This window comes from Chenopodium quinoa, unplaced genomic scaffold (assembly GCF_001683475.1).
Source record: "Chenopodium quinoa cultivar QQ74 unplaced genomic scaffold, ASM168347v1, whole genome shotgun sequence".
Taxonomy (NCBI): domain Eukaryota; kingdom Viridiplantae; phylum Streptophyta; class Magnoliopsida; order Caryophyllales; family Amaranthaceae; genus Chenopodium; species Chenopodium quinoa.
Window position 1 is genome coordinate 1768969 of NW_018744092.1, and position 17516 is coordinate 1786484.

At 34.6% G+C, this 17516-nt stretch overlaps 1 protein-coding gene across 3 annotated transcripts; it reads right to left on the reverse strand.

The window, feature by feature from the left end:
• Positions 1-320: 320 nt before the first annotated feature.
• LOC110691799 (uncharacterized protein sll1770-like) lies at positions 321-13625 on the reverse strand. Of its 3 annotated transcripts, none has more exons than XM_021868755.1 (18): positions 13400-13625; positions 12203-12809; positions 11883-12026; positions 11633-11758; positions 10255-10342; positions 9690-9783; positions 7540-7633; positions 7368-7422; positions 7152-7243; positions 6481-6651; positions 5736-5792; positions 5573-5656; positions 3502-3586; positions 2655-2716; positions 2475-2549; positions 2276-2380; positions 828-969; positions 321-733 (listed from the first exon to the last, which is right to left on the reverse strand). In XM_021868755.1, exons 2-18 carry the CDS (start codon positions 12785-12787, stop codon positions 660-662), a joined length of 2133 nt encoding a protein of 710 aa, XP_021724447.1. In that variant the 5' UTR covers positions 12788-12809; positions 13400-13625; the 3' UTR covers positions 321-659. The 3 variants fall into 3 exon arrangements, with proteins under 3 accessions (XP_021724447.1, XP_021724448.1, XP_021724449.1); XM_021868756.1 differs by lacking the exon at positions 13400-13625 and adding an exon at positions 13181-13334; XM_021868757.1 differs by lacking the exon at positions 13400-13625 and adding an exon at positions 13066-13193.
• Between the last annotated feature and the right edge of the window lie 3891 nt (positions 13626-17516).

Below are 17516 nucleotides of genomic sequence, written 5' to 3' on the forward strand. Positions count from 1 at the left end.
ACGGTGGTCAGGGTTCTGAGTTCGGCGGTCTAGAGGTTGTAGGGGTATGAGTTTGACGGTCTGGAGGTGGTCAGGGTTCTGGGTTTGGTGGTTAGGTTAGTTATTTTAGTTTTTCTTTTTTCTTTTAGAATAAATCTAACATAGTTAAATTTAAGTAATCATTTAATGAAATAAGGTTATAAGGGATAAAATTCTTAAATAAGGTCATTTCGTATAAATTATTTTCGAGAGGGTCACCAATTCCGTGTAGCACAAATTAAGGGTTACCATTGAGAATTTCCTTTTTCTTAAAAAAAACTCAAGAAAAATAATCTACTGTATAAGAAATAACCCATGCATCCTCCAGGCCAAAAGGCTAGTTTAATTAATGAATAATTGGTGTAAATGAATTACAACTTACAACTTTACAAGAGCAGTATATAATGACGTAAGAATTTTCCACAGCTAAAATGTTATTGAACTCCCCTTCTTCAACCTTACCACCTCGATTTTTTCACTCGTATATAGTTCATCATCATGCAGTGGTTATGTACCAACCCTACCAACTTCATTGTATGAGAAGGCAAAAGAATTTAATAATTCTTGTATTTACAACATTTCTACAATTTATGAAGTGTATACGCGAATTCTACAATTTCTTAAGAAGACATTTGAATTCTTCATATCATAGTTTCAAATTTATCAAGTTTCTTCACTCTTTGCATGGACCTGATAAGCAAAGTCAGAAAAACACCTGCAACAAAATATGCAGTCATTTACTACCTTTGTGTAATGTATATAACAAAGAAACTTAAATGAAAATGCTTTTGCTGGCAGTGGAGTCTTACCTGCGCCTACAAATGAACTGTTAGCGACAATTTGACTTCCTTGGCTGCTGAAGGTGACCCCCAGGTTCAGCAGGGTACCGCCTAGAACTGTGTACATGGTTGCCATTTGCAATATTGTTGCCTTCCGAGCTGCTCTTTCAGACTAGAATAGTAGAGTGATACAAGTTTTACCCAAGAAGAAATTCAAAACAGAAATTAGTCACGTCAATTTGCATATGCTCTTTTATAAAGTAATAATATAAAGCTAAATTACCTCCTATCCATAATTTTTTCAACACTTAGTTATCCAAAGCACAAACAATGATGCATAGATGAAACGTCTGATTTTCTATAACAAGAATAGCTTTTGACCTTTTGTTGATATTTTTCACAAAATTTCCCACACAGTATCATAGTATGTATTAGAACTTAAAGCTTCTTTGAACGTCACTAGTCTTCCAAAAATGGATGAACCCATCGCACAGATCATATGCCTGTCCTATAGGCAATATCCCTAGACAATTGCCCTGAAATACAGATGCTGTTTAAGAATGTAGCTCAATCTCAACAGCTCCCTCAATTCCATGGTCATTTAAAGAAAATTTCTTACGTTAGCTCCATGCTAACAAGTCAGTGCTAACTAGTAAGTTCATATAAGGATGTATCATGTATGCAAGATCCAAAGTACAAATTCACAATACTGACAGTATATTAAACGAAATTAGGACATATAAGACACAACTGCCCTGTCAAAAAAAAAAAAAAAAAAAAAAAAAAAAAAAAAAAAAAAAAACACAATTGTAGGCTATGAAATGCACAGCCGCATCCACCCATCCCAAATGCAACGAGTAAAATGAACTCCATATGCTTCCATGAATCAAATCACCAATTATTGACACGAATGTAAACTAAGGCCTGCTCCATTCTAGCTAGGAATCACATTAGCTACACAAAGCATGAGAAGCCATCGAGATATCTATGTATGAAAAGTTTAATCTAAGTTACTCAGGCTTGGCAGCTACTGTTGGTAATGGAAAGAGTGAGGCCTAATTAGTTAATGAATAATTTTGCAGGATTTTAGTCCAAACTGAATAGTCAAGTGTCCATATTCACGTCACCGTGTTGAGTACCCAGCATGGATACATATAAGCATTCTAATTATTAGGGAACACTTATGGCATGCATCATCCTACCAATTGCCAATTGGCAGGTGCTGAGTACTTATTTGTTGCCTCTCTACACAGTGGTCATGATAACTAGGAGATCCTCACAACTCAAAATGGAGGTACAATGTAACTTTCCATTATAAAACCTTTTTAAAGGGTAAAACCTCACATCCTCTCTTTCCCTCCTTCACATTAGAATTATACAGCATGTAATTTACAGAGCCTTAACTTCAAGTGTCTCAAATCCATGGTCATACAGAACGACTACATGAGAGCTAAAAATTACGGTTGGCAGGGGTTTACCTCAAGAACTCGCACTCGTAGCTTTAAGTCTCCTGTTTCTAGTTGCTTCACAAACTCTTCTATGCGCTGGACTCGGTATGGCATGGATACTGTGTAGTCTCTGGCCTGCAAATATGAGATAGGATTGACGGATTGTAAAATCAACTGTCTGAGCAATTTAGGAGACAAGAGACTAATAGCAAGGCAAAAGATTTGCTACATCTTCAGCTTGTTTCCTTATCTCCTGCACAAGTTGAACTCCTGTACGACGCCTGTCTTTCAGGTCAAGAAGCTCCTGCAGGGAGTTCATATACAAATTAGATCCTGCTGAAAGAAATATTGACATACACATAAGTACTAGATGATAACATTATGCTATATTTATCTCCATTACACATACTTGAGCATATGGTGCAGCAATCTTCACAAAGGAGAAATCTGGGTCAAGAAATTTGCCAACACCTAGAGGTAAAAAGGGGAAATTGTCAAATTTCATCATATAATCACAAAATAATGCTCTCTTGTAGCAGCAAGTAAGTTATTTACAGTCAATTAACTCAAACAACAAAACTGGTGGGATATGGATAAACAACGGGAAGATTAAAGAGCACACTAAAAATTTGCAATCTAGAACACCCTTTTAGCTTATACCTTCAGTTTCTAGGTTCAAAATCTCCTGTAATCCTTCACTGACTGAAAACAAAAATTAGTTACCCTCTAGCAGGAATGGGGTAGGATAATGAGCTAGCAATCTAGAACCTGACGATTGAAGTGAGCTATAAGTATATAATATGATGATCGAGTGATTTCTATATTGTACTCAATGTCAGGACCAGGTCTCTTAATGCTGATTTGACAAAATAAGATGCAGCACACAATACAGTAGCACACTCAAAACACTATAATCTCTAGTACATCAGTACATCCTGAACAGTTATGTTTAAGGATTCCAATCATCATAGTAAGAGAACACACCCCTATATAACAAATTAATCATCAACAAGGCTCATGTCTTTCTTTACTATGTCGGCAGTGTAACAGAAGAACACACCTTTTGCACTCTTCAGCTAAATTTTGCTAGCATGAGAAATTCTTATTCGTCCATTTTTATATATTAAAAAAAAAAGGACGATGCAGATCTGATCTAGCAAACTGTGGCCAACTGGAAACTGATAATATTTTATTGGCTATATGTGTGTATGTGCGGCGTGCCAGTGTTCTGATAGGAAGAGTCAGCAGAAGAATACCTTCAAGAGTTGAAAATGCCCTTAAGACGAAGGTAAAGGTAGATGGAAAGCGAAAGGGCTGATCCTGGGCAATAGCAAACAAGTCCTGGAATATTTGCAATTCATATAACAGAGTATATCAGAAACAAAAGGATAATTAACAGGTCAAAAGCAAGACCATCATCTGCGCCATATGGTAAAAGCATTCAGTAAAAATTCATCAGAGAAATTCCATACTTGGGCCATGTTCTCACCTTATTTTTGATGAACTGAAATTATTTTTACTGAATTGAAATTAATTTTACTAAACTGTAATTATTTTTACTGAACTGAAATTATTTTTACCAAACTGAAATTATTTTTACTTATTACTTGTATTATTTTTTAAGGTGAAGAGGGCCTTATATGGTCAAACAAGTTCCTACATCTAATAACTTCAAATATTTTCTGTTTAAATAAGCTAAAAGGTTCTTAGGTGAAAAGCACTCAAAGCTTTAACAATACAGATAAATATCTATAGACCATGATTAATGATTGATGCAGATAAGTGAACCCAATAGTAAAATAAATTTCCTCCCTTCCTTCCCCCCCCCCCCCCCCCCCACCCCCAAAAAAAAAAAAAAAAAAAACCCCTCTCACACTCAAAACCTATTAATAAAAGCAACAATGTGAACTGAAACCTGATACTTTATCCTGCATAACAAATTCAAGGTTATGTTGTGTACTTTTCACCATGTAAAAGGTAAATTTCTAATCTAATAAGTTCATATAAGAGTGATGTCACAACTAAATATCTAGGGGTTTTAGAAAATAATATCATAAATTTCTCAAAAATTGGATTCTAACACCACAAAATCTCAAATTTTTATTATAACACCACAAAAAAAACCCAAAAATTTGATTTCACCACCACTTAACGGATTCTTGGATGGAATCTGTTAGTGGGGCCCACCATATACACGTGTCACGCATTTATTGGTTTAAAAAAAAAATTCCTAAACCCTAACCTAGCCCTAGCCCCATCGCTGGTACCTCCTACCCCACCTTGACCCCCTCTGCCGATAGCACAATCTAGTTGCCGACACCCCCTGCCAGCCTTGACTGTCGAAATCAGCCCAACGCCACCACCCCTAAACTGACGACTCACCCTTTCCCCTTTCCCCCTCCCTAAAAACCACCCTAACCCATTTGGCCCACCGCGAAAACCACCCTCATTTCCCCCACACTTGAAACGACCATCAACATCGGCCAGCTAATTCAACCATTTCAACCATTGAGGACTGACATGGTCGATTCCGGCCGTTTGGTGGGTGAAGGGTAAGGGATGGGAGGTCTCTGGGTTAGGCTAGGGTGGGGCGCCGTGCTACTGGTCGGCTCCGGTGGGTTTCCCTGGTGCTGGGGTTGGTGGTGGTTGGGGTGGGATAGGGAGGGGACTGCCAACGGTGGAGGGACAGGGTGGCCGGTGGTGGGGCTTGGGCTTGGGCTAGGTTAGGGCTTAGTTTTTTTTTTATTTTTATTTTTTTATTTTTTTTTTATTAGACCAATAAGCTATTGACACGTGTACATGGTGGGCCCCACTAACGGATTCCATCCAAGAATCCGTTAAGTGGTGGTGAATCCAATTTTTGGGTTTTTTTTGTGGTGTTATAATAAAAGTTTAAGATTATGTGGTGTTAAAATCCAATTTTTGAGAAATTTGTGGTGTTATTTTATAAAAAAACCAAAAATCTATGTTACTCGGACTTGGGTACCTATGTCCGACACGGGCACGTGCCCAAGTGTCCAACTCGACTATTTTATGAAAAATTTCCAAGATTTTGAACTAAAATGAAGTGTCCTACCAATGTCCGCGTGTCGAGGGTCTAACACAGGTACTTAAGGTGAGATGAAGAGTCCAAGTAACAACGTAAAAAATAAGTTCAGACAAAGATAGGTTCAGATAATGTGATAAGGTGTAATGAGTTCAGATATGTCAACAGGCTACACAGCCTAAACCTAAAAAATATATACGCCAATTAATAAAAGCCCTCATGATGCATGAGGCGGTCTAGCTAACCAAGGAATAGATTGAGTTAGATGTTGATAATCATACCTCACCAATAGCAGCCAACGTTTGCTGTTGATCTGGGGACTGACTCAATAAATTGTCTAAGAAGAACCGCACAGATCTCTTCACCTGTAAGCAGAATGAGAATCTTTTCAGGTTTAAGATGCAGAGACACAAGAAGAGTTTATGACTTCTTGAAATAACATACCGCAGACAAATCTCCTGTAGGCTGAAGTGCTCCAAGATCAATGAGACTCGTAATAACCTGAGTGGATGAGGTTTGTCAGCAAATGACGAATAGATTTACCAGTGAAACTGAACTTGAACCAACAATAAGCTTCTATACTACTCCCTCCGTCCCATAATAATCAACACGTTTGACCTTTTTCACTATTTACATACTAACTTTGACCATAGATTTTTAGTAATATATAATAATAATAAAAAAAAAATTATCATGAAATATGTTGTAAATTAGGTATTAATACAAAGTTTCAAAATATCAACTTTTTAATTATGTTTACTAATTTTTAATTATATACATTTGAGGTCAAACTAGTTCATTGGCATGTGTATCATGTTTGACTGTGTCAATTATTCTAGCCTTCTAAGATGGAGAGAGTAAAAAGTCATCAACAGGCACCTTTCATCCAGCTAAATGAAGAAGTTGATATAGCATATACTCATGGTCCTATATGACAATTAAATAGGTTAAATGAGTAGAGCAATTGACATCCAAGAATCCAAGATGAACAAAAATCTCTTGAGAAAAGCTAAGCCTTAGGCTGGGGAATAAATTAAGTAGCATAAGATGATGATGGCGACTTGGCTAGCTACCAAATTATGTTAATAGATACCCATATCCAGTGAATCCGACAAACTCTATGTGCTATTGGCCTATTGCAAATTGCTAAAAATCTGTTACAGAAGGGCAGTAAAATGCATATTAATACCTTTGTTGCATCTTTCTCGTAAACTGCATAAAACAAATCCAGCAATCTTTCCCGTGTGAAAGATTTGATTTCTCCCATCATTCCAAAGTCGTAATAGATGATTGCTTCATCCTTGTCAATAGCAAGATTTCCAGGATGAGGGTCAGCATGGAAGAAGCCTGTCTTTAATATCTGCAATGATCCAAAATAGAGAAAAAAAACTATCAGTGCAATAAAGAGCAGTAATTAGAGTAGTCAAAAGTACACACTCAAACTCTCAACTCTCATGGCTAACAGTTGAGACTTTGAGACATAACCATCAGCCAAGAAATAATTAATCCCATTAATCAGTTTATTTGCAGAAAGGAGTAAGGTGGATAGTATAGTTAAAAGTCTTAAGCATTTTACTGCATGAAGGCCATATATTTCCACAGTAAAGATTGTAGTCCCCATTTCCATATAATAGCTACTAGATAGCTTTGACACAAGGAAATTCTTAACACATGATGCCTAAAGCATGGAGTTGACAAAATGACAAGCACATCATTGCAGCATGAATATCTAATTACTACGTATAATCACATTGTGGCACACTGGCACATATCACTTTTTTCTCAGAACTGATGCATGTACAGTCCTTTACAAGAATCCATGAGGAACTGAAAGGTTCAGAATTATCATGCACATGGTACCTGAATTAAGTATGCTTCAATAGCACGTGATGCAATCCGAGAACGATTATAGCCACGTGCATCCAACTTGGCCAAATTATTTATTTTCACGCCTGTTTGAAATAGTAAATGATCAATATGGTGGAATAAGCATTCAAAATTAAGCTTCTTAAAGGACTAATTCATTATACAGAGTAGTTCAACTCAGGCCAGAGCATATGAATACCAGCATCATACCTGGAACATATTCCAAGGTCAAAACCTTTAAGGCAGTATAATCCCAGTGAATCATCTGAGTAAGAGAAGGATACAATCACACTGATTTACTAAACAGATTAACAAGGGAGGTAAAAAATAAATGTAAAGACAATAGCTTGAAAATAGAAATGACCAACAGAAAAAAACTCACAGGTACTCGAACCCATTTGACATTCCGGAAATCCCGCCGAAATCTATCAGCATTTTTCCCTTCATTGATGTAATCTATTTCTTGGTACAAAATTCTGCAGCACAATTTAAAAGTGAAAGCTTCACAGGTCTAGTAAGTTCCAAGGAAATGCATACCAAAGCATTACAGTGGTCAAAGGCCATCAAATTATCAAACAAAAAAGATAAATGTTATTTTTTTATTTTTTTATTTTTGTTCTTTAGGATAAGAAATGGATAAAATGTTTCTTAAAAAGAATTGGATAAAACGTTGATAAAGGACCCAAATAATATCTTCATCAAAAAAGGAATTTAAAATTTATGAATACTAGATACTTGTCAGCTTTATTTATTTCCTCTAAACCTGCAATAAGTTTAGAGGACTGTAGTTTACATTTCCCACCACTTTATAAGTTTTAATTTTTTTTTCATATAAAAACCATCAGTTGTAAACTTGAAATAGAAAGACAATATAGTATTTAAAGCAGTACTTCTCATGTTACCCTCCTATTTACCCTTATCACTATTTAACATTTTAGTGCAATCTTTAAGAGGGTGATATAGTAAATTGAGCAAAATTTTAAGCATTTCAATGTATTCTTTAAGAGGGTGATATAGTCAATTGAGCTAAATTATGAAGAAGAAAGTTGATCAATTTCTAGTAGAGCAATTTCAATGTATTCACTTTAGAATTGAGCTAAATTATGAAGAAGAAAGTTGATCAATTTCTAGTAGAGCAATTTCAATGTATTCACTTTAGCATTTTAACCATTCTATTATTTCATATGCAAGAAAAAAATATGTTCAATGCAAGAAAGAGTTGCTAAGAGACTAAGACAATAACATATGTATCACGAGGGCAACAACTTGCTACCAAACAGAATAATTAGATTAGTAATTAACCAGTGGCTTCTTGTAATAAGAAACTCAGCAGAAATAACAAAGGATATAGTAATTACAAAGGAGAAAAAAACTATTAGGTTTTAGAAGTCACAAGTTGAACGACAGCTCTGATGTGAAAGTATACAACATATATCTAGTACAGTACCAATTAAGCTATGCATATAACCTAAAAGGGGATGGGGGCAGAGGGAAGGACGTTCTAGCGCTGGAGACAAATACTTACTACGTTTTAATTCCCAGTACCTTTTTTTTTTTTTTTAACGAGTTTCTGGATAAATCTAAGTGGTTCATAGTTGGTTGTGAGGATTGCTGCTAGACATGTTTTTAAGTGGACATGACAACTCTTTTTGTTTCAGACTTACAGGGGATTTATTCCCTTCTATTTGTAAATTGATACACTAGTCAAACTACTCTCATCAGCAGTTAGACCCTCCCTACATATTCATCAGCATGATTGGCCTTACCATCACTCTGAGCCAAATCATTCTAATAGTAAGTTTTTTCTTTGCATATGAGACTATGAGTAACCTGATTGTACAATCACTTTAATGTTATAAGGTACCCATCTATTTCATTTGTATTTAACCATTAGCATATAAAAATCACTTCCCTATTTTCCTGTCATAACGACAATGGTATAGGCGCAAGATCTTCCAAAACCACCAAAGAATGACTTTATAGCTCCCAACTTCTTTGGAGAATGGCAGAGTAAATACAACTAGTCCCCATCAGCAATCAACCAAGAACCTCATACTGTCACTCCTCAATCTGTTAACCATCTACAATTCCCTTCATCCATGCCCGACATGCGCAAGTTAAAGGCAAAGGGATATTGATGTAAGCCAATTTAACAAGACACTATAGGTCTGTAGATCTACACCTTTTGAACTTAGACATTGTGAAAACTAATCGTTTTGTCCCATTAAGCTTTCAGGTTATATTTTTCCAACAATGTTTGGTCATATTGACCCCTAAAATGTAAATTAAACCTTATCCTACCATAATCCCAGCAAAATGCACAAATTCTACCGCTTTGTATTAAATCCAATTAAGACAACCACCAAGGCCAATAGAGAAAAAAGTCGAGAATTAAAACTGAAAGCACAAAGTACAACATACAATCCTCCATAGAATATCACAGGAAAGAATAAAGAAAATTAACTCAAAGAAGATAACACCAGTGAAAATTTTAACAACAAAAAAGAAATAACAAAACAGTTTAGAACTTACGTAGCACATTCTTCATATATACCAATCCAATCCCTTGTTGGACCCCCTAAAGATTCACTTTTCTGGAAATATTCTGCAATCAGCTTCAGATTTCCTGAGTTTATAGAAGCCAACTTGAGTATATTATTTTATGCATAAACCTCTGGAAGTTAAATTGAAAAAAAAAAAAACCCTTGAATGTGCATCAACCAATAATTCATGTAGGACTTCATTATGGTTTCTGCCTAGAGGAAGCAGGTGGTGAAGGTTTTTAAATGTAGGTAAGAATAAGAAAATTTTAGTCTAATAATTATATAAGCAGTGAAAATCCCTTGATTGCTTAGCTAATCCTGTATCATTAGCAGGCCAATAAACTTGAAAAAAGTATAGGACCAAAATCATCATGATTTGATGCTTTATAAGTTATAACTTAAGGGAACATATTATAAGAACTTATTTCACAAGGACAATTTGATTATGTTAAGACGGTGCTTGAGAACCAATCCGACTTTATAGTGTTTTGGTGAGAATGTTGCTTTAGTAATAAACAATTTTTGGTTATCATAATAAGTCAAGCATTGCTTACGTAAATCAATATCAAAAAGTCTCTTCAAGCCAGGCCTTTGAACTTTTACAACAACTTTCTCTCCATTATGCAGTATAGCGCGATGAACCTACAAGTAACATTCACTGTTTAATGTCACAGAGCTGAGTAAGCAACTTGAAATGCAGCACACCAGCACAAAAACAGTCTATACTAGTCATAAAATTCTAATTTTCCTTGCATTATTCAAATCTTATTCTTGCATTATATTCCCTATATGGAAAGTTAAAAATGCAAGAATACTTTTAACTATGTCAAAAATCTAGTGAATTCAATTATATTAGAATGTGATTATGTTCTTTTTATTCATTTATTTATTTATTCATTTTTTAACATGAGAACAACTATATTCGATCAGCCCTTACATAATCAGATGACAGATATATAGGTTTTGCAGATTTAATAAACACAGGACGCTACAGTTTCATTTTCATTGTATCAGCTCAAATTGAGATAGGATCTCTTGCAATGCAATGAAACATAAATTCACTATAGAATATACATGTAATAGTACAAAATTTAAAAATTTATCTAAATATGTCAATGTAGCATATCAGCAAGTATATCTTAGCCTCTTAGGGTAAGTTGGACAAGAGATCATTTAATCATCCTACTGGTGGGAACATACTCCCATAAACCACCATCACATCAGGACTAAAATGCTGAGAGAAATCAACTTCGACATCCCCAAATAAGTACTTATGTCTCTTGTCTATTTTACCAGAAATTTAATGTTTCAGTTTTTAAAGCTGCATTTTCCATACTGAAGACAGTCTTAATATAGAAAGAATGATATGGAAATCTTACAAAAGTATAAATGAGAAATGAAGAGTAGCATTGTTTGTGACATCCTTGTTATAGCATTGTCCTTTGGTTTTGCATGATTAGGGAAGTTCTTTGATCTCAAGTTACTCTGGCCCATGAAAAGGCACTGTATACCAGGAGTAGAGGGTCTTGTCTTTAACTATCTTGACTTATGTAAAGCCAGAAAATACAACTGGAAATTACAGTAAATTTAAATCAAGTTACATGCTAGCAGAGTTTGTTTTTAGTAAAGTGCTTGAAAGAGACTCTCGACTAATCTTGATTTGTTTGAAGTAATGTTGTGTACATATTGTGATACGACCCCCCAAAAAGCCCACGAATCAACGATAACCATATTTCAGACTTGTTCAGATTTAAGTCAAGTCCCAGGAAAAATAATACAGTATATGGACTATCAACGTATGACATTGCTATCCAATCAAGAGCAGCCTTGAATAAACATTGTGGGTTCACAACTGACCAAGAATTTACTGAAATTATTTTACCACTGTGATCAATCGACAAAGAAAAAGAGTAAAAGTCAGAGAGTGGACACCTGACCAAGACTAGCAGCAGCAATAGGCTGATCTTCAAATTCTCTAAAGAGAATGTCAACAGGAGCTCCAAGTTCAGCAGAAATGAACTCTTTTGCTTTGTTCGATGAGAATGCAGGTACCCTATCCTGCAAACAATTCCATATATAAATTAAGTTCATTACAAATCAGAATCTGAATATAAATGATATTGCTTTGCTTTGAATAGAGCATAGAAAAGACATCTTGTGAGTTGTGACCATATATGTCTACCTGCAACTTGGCAAGCTCATCTACATACTCTCGGGGAAATAGATCAGATCTCGTAGATGACAGTTGCCCAATTTTAATAAAAGTTGGACCAAGCTGCAGCACACGTTCCCTCAACCATGAAGCAGTTCTTTTCCTTCTCTTCTTCTGCACATAACAGTATTGAGGACGTATGAACAAAAAGCCAAACAAAATTACTAAAGGCGTAACTGTTAGAGCCAAAGGACAGGAAAACATGATTCAAACAGGATGGAAGCAATAGGCATCAAATTAACATTAATTTTTTTTTTTTTAAATGTTTAAAAAAAGGACATGAAACATACTTGCTTCTCTTCATCAAATCCACCAATGTATGCCCATTTTGCATTCTCTAATAAAACACGTACACGAAGAGAAAGAACGAACGACCAGACATCAGCAGACCTTTGAACAGAACTGTAATTGTCATTAGCCCAACTAAACCCTGCATCACTTGGCATTACCCTTGGTTCCTCTAAAGGAGGAAGTCCTTCATCCTCCAAAATTCTGGACCTCTTAACCAAGGATGAAGTAGCATCTCTCGTAACTATGTTCACTCCATTAATAACCTTACTTGCTCCATTAATATTCTGCTTGGTACCATTCACTGTTCTAGCCTTGTCAACAGGGGGGTTTCTTATAGTTTTTACAACTTCACTTGTTGGCACCAATTTAATTGAATGTTTATCACTACCTGTACCTGTCGGCTCTTTGGTTTGTCGCATCTCCACCTGAAACCGGAAACCTTTAGTAAAGGATTGCCCCTCGGACTTGGGCAATCTTCTCCCAGAAATTGAGCATGAAGAACCAAGGTCATCAACTGCTGTTCTTTGTTGATATAACTCAATATTGCGGCAATAACAGCCCTGTGAAGCTAGTATTGCCGCCATTTAAGCAAGATCCTCAAAAAAACTGATCAAACACAAGCTTTATGTTAGTATGTTACTATTGGTTCTAAAACCATTTTTTAAGTAAAGTCTCTAGAAAATCAAATTCCACATACAATTATGATAACAATAGTGATTAAATAGCTACAACTACACAACATGACCACATGAAAAATAAATTTAACTCAATCAACACTTCAAATTTTCCCAAAACTACACATGATTAACATTATATATAAACTTAAGTAGCGAATTCAATGTAAATAGAGCAATTAACCTACCAAACTCAAGTGCTAGCAACACCACAAGCAGATATCAGTACATTGCAAACATATTCAACAAACACAAAAACTATCAAACGTCCAAAATCAATAACAGAAGTATATTAAAACATACTCTCTTCCCCTCCGTCCTTTCCGGAATTGATAGTCACGTTAATAGTGCTTAAACTAGTAACGTGATAACTAAGTTCGGGCCGAATTACTAATATACAAAACAAACCCCACCAGCAGAATAGAACCAATGATCAACTTCAATTTAGCAAATGGCGTGCAAGAAACATATACCCACATAACCATTAATCAATTTTACAGTAAAAACACAAAAAATTGTTACCTTTCAGAAAGACCCAGTATCAAAGCAACACGCTATTGTCAAATTCTCCTCAAACCCAGAAAATTAAATCAATCAAAAAGGTCAAAATCAAGAATTTCTTAACAATTTGACTATTCATACATCAAAATATCAAAGTGGGTATTGTATTTGTTACAAAGAGAAAGAGAGAGATTGAGAAAATTTTAGAACAATTAATAAAAAAAATTAAATTTAATTAAAGGAAGTATAATTTGGATTTTGGACTGACATTGAATATTATTAATGGATGCAAATGCGTTTCGTGTGTATATGCGCATCAAACGGCTGTGAGTCACAGACTTTTAGACGAATAGTTAGTTATTGTATTTTCACTGTCTGGTAAACTAACTGTTGACGTGTCCTTTGCTGTCACCTGTGATACCGTCACAGCCGGTGAAACATGTACTAGTTGTCTCGTACAGTGTACAGTATTTTTTGAAAGGTACAGTGTACAGTATTTAGTACACGTTTAAAGGGCGGGAACAACACTAGGATTTCTAGCATTAAATCAATCAATCAATAACAATATACTAAAAGACACACCACCAATGACACGTGTTATCTTCTGATGTGTCCTTAGTTTAATTTTAATCATTCTACATCATTTTATATATATGTAGCATTTCTTTTGTAATTCTTTATTATAATTACAATTTGTCAACTATATATTTACAATGTTTATAAAAAATCAATTATAATCGTAGTTTAATAATGGTTATTGAAAATTATCGTGCATAGCACGGGAGCTTACCTAGTTATTAAAGTATATTGAGGCAAAATATAACGAGCATCCCTCGAGTGTTAAATAAAACAATTTAAAGGGGATTTAACAAAGAAAAAAATTAACATTAATTGCATCAATTGACGGGTTATTTTGTCGTGCATTACCAACTTAATACGGAGTACCATTTTAAGTAATATTTTAATTTATTCGACGGGATGCTTGTTAGCAAGATCTAATTATTAATTATTTGTTTTTTTTTTTAAAATGGCATTACTAAATTATTGATATTGTATTGTGGGGTGTGTTTTCATGTGCCCTATTCGGTTTTTTTTGTACTAGTACCTAGCACTGTCAAAAACCGAACCGAACTGGTGAAACCGAACCGTTTCAACCGATCCGAATGAGAACCGAATCGATTAAAAATCGATTTTATGAAACCGAAAACCGACCCGAACCGCATGTTAGTAAAACTGAAACCGAACCGATCCGAGTAAACGTTAAACCGTTTAAGAACCGAACCAAATCTAAATCGAACTGAAAGAAAGCCGAACCGAAAATGAACCGAACTGTTTATAACCCAAAACCGTTTAAACTGGCATAAAAACCGTTTACACCGAACTGTTAACAAACTGCAACCCGTTTGCACCGAACCGTTTATAAACCGAACTGATTATAAACCGAACCGCGTATAAACCGAACTGTTTATGAACCGAATCGCTTATAATTCGAACCGTTTACAAACCACTTCCTACTAGGGGTTTTTTGAACGACTCGATAAAAAACCGTTTTTTTGAAATAAAAAACAGACCCGAACCGTAATTTAGTAAACCTGAAATAAAACCGATCCAAATAATATTAAATCGTAGAAGAACCGAACCCGTTAACGAACCGAACTAGTTATAAACTGAACCAAAAAAGAACCGAACCGTTTCTAACCGGGATAAAAACCGTTAACAAACCGCAACCCGTCTGCACCGAACCATTTACAACCCGAACCGAATTTAAACTGGAATAAAAACCGTTTACACCGAACCGTTAACAAACCGCAACCCGTTTGAACTAAACCGTTTACTACCCAAACCGTTTACAACCCGAACCAAATTTAAACCGTTCAAGAATAAACGGAAACCGAATCGAACCGATAATTATTTAAACCGAACTGAAACCGACTCGTAAGACATTTGAACCGATTTCAAACCGACCCGATTTCAAACCAAACCGATTTCAAACCGAACCGATTTCAAACCTAACCGAAACCGAACTGTCAAACCGTTTTGACAGTACTACTAGTACCCATTTTTTTCTGACATTGTTTTGGAGAACTTTTTTTTTTTTTTTTTTTTATTAATTGTTTGTAAATGATACACCTATTTTCTTAAGATGTACTTCATTTATTTCGTAATAATTGATACATTTTGAATTATTTCACTATATATATACAAATTTTGACAATAGTTCTTGAGTAATATATGAAAAATAATTAGTATCATGGAGTAAAACAAAATAATTTTGATTTGTATATTTGTCAAGTACACACCATTGACCATAAATGTATACTTTAAAAGATAACCAACAAGTTAATTTGTTGTAATTTGAGGAAATAGTTTGAGGAAGTTATTGTAAGATTTATAACAGCTTGAGTGACACACTTTTTAATACACATGTTTAACCATAATAAATGCAATTATAATTATATGTACCTTATTGTACCTAATTGAAGGGTTATTTTTATTTGTTCCATTAGTATTAGGATCGCAAGCAGATATTGATTTGGATTTATAATTGGTACTAGCTCTTCTTTTTCTGATATTGTTTATGCTGATGGTTGAAGCCCAGAATCGAATTTATATGCTCTATCACGTCCCCCCCCAACACATAAAAGTCCTTTGGGCTTAAAATGCGGGGTAGATGAGATTTGAACCCGTGATCTTCTTGTCACATTGGCTCTTGATACCATGTTAAGAGGACCATCTCAATCAAAAGTTTAAGTTGATGGTTGAAGACCAAGATTGGTTTCCATACTCTATCAATAAGGATCGATAATAAGAAATTCTAACAGTGGAATTAACTTCAACTGATAACATTTCATTACAAACCCAAAGTTTTGTATTCATAGATATAATAAACCCTCCACAAGGCAACAACTCATATCATTTCAAGAGGATATTGTTTTAGCTTAATCAAGATTCTGGCCCGAACTCGAAACTTAGGAATGCAAGAACACTTTCCTGCCTTATTAAAAGTATGACTAAATTCTTATAAATAGTGGTGAGACAATTATGCCCCTTAAAATGTTTATTTACATATTTACCCATATTAAACTCTTATGAATAGTGGTGAGATAATTATGCCCCTCAAAATGTTTATTTATATATTTACCTTTATATTAATAAAATTTGTTCTATTTTTGTTGTTTTATTTTTGGTTGTTTAAGAAATAATTAATTATGCCCGTTAAAATGTTTATTTACATATTTACTCTTGTATAAATATATTTAATATTAATAATAATTATTTGTTTCTTTTTTAACATATACTTCGTATACTCTTTAAATACTTGTTCTATTTCCAAAGAATTTTGCTTGCGCATGCGCCATGTTTTACTTCTTTCCATTTATTTTCCCTATTTTCTTTTATAATGTCTGAGATAACTCTTATGAATTGCATTTGTACAATCACCCTCTAAAATATTTATTTAATTTACTTATTTGTCCTTATTTATGTTAAAAAAAAATACTCTTAAGAATGTGCGGAGATTTATACCGCTAAAAATATTTGTTTGTATATTTTCCATTATTAACTTTGTCGATAACAGAAGGCCAAACTAAAAGAGCTTCCCGAACATGGTTATCTATGGCGCGTGCTAGCCGCCCTAGTGAATAGAAAAGTTTTCCCTCCAATTGGAGCCTAACCCGACTTAGATCCAAATATTTAGGTTTAATAGGCTTTGGATTACCAGATATGTTTACATAACATAATAAAACAATCTAATTATTCATTAGTATCCCGACAGAAAAATACATATATAAACACTAATTTATGATAATAACATTGTGCAAAATGGGCTAAACAACTATAAATACCCTTGAACAAAGGAGATTGTGCTACAAAGTGCATACATTTGCATAATAAATCTTTAACATCTCTATCATCTCTTGGTCTTTCTTAACTTAGCTTCAATTATGCATGTTGCCAAGATACTCTAAAAGTTCTTAGAAAAATTTTGGGGTTAAAGTTCTTAGATAACTTTTACAGCTTGTTAGATGGATGGAAAGGAAGGGAAAAGAAGAGGGGGCAATTTCCACTGTTTGGCTACCAATTTGTGAAGGTGAGAGAAATGGAGGGGAGGGGAATGGAAGGAAATTTTTTGTTTCAG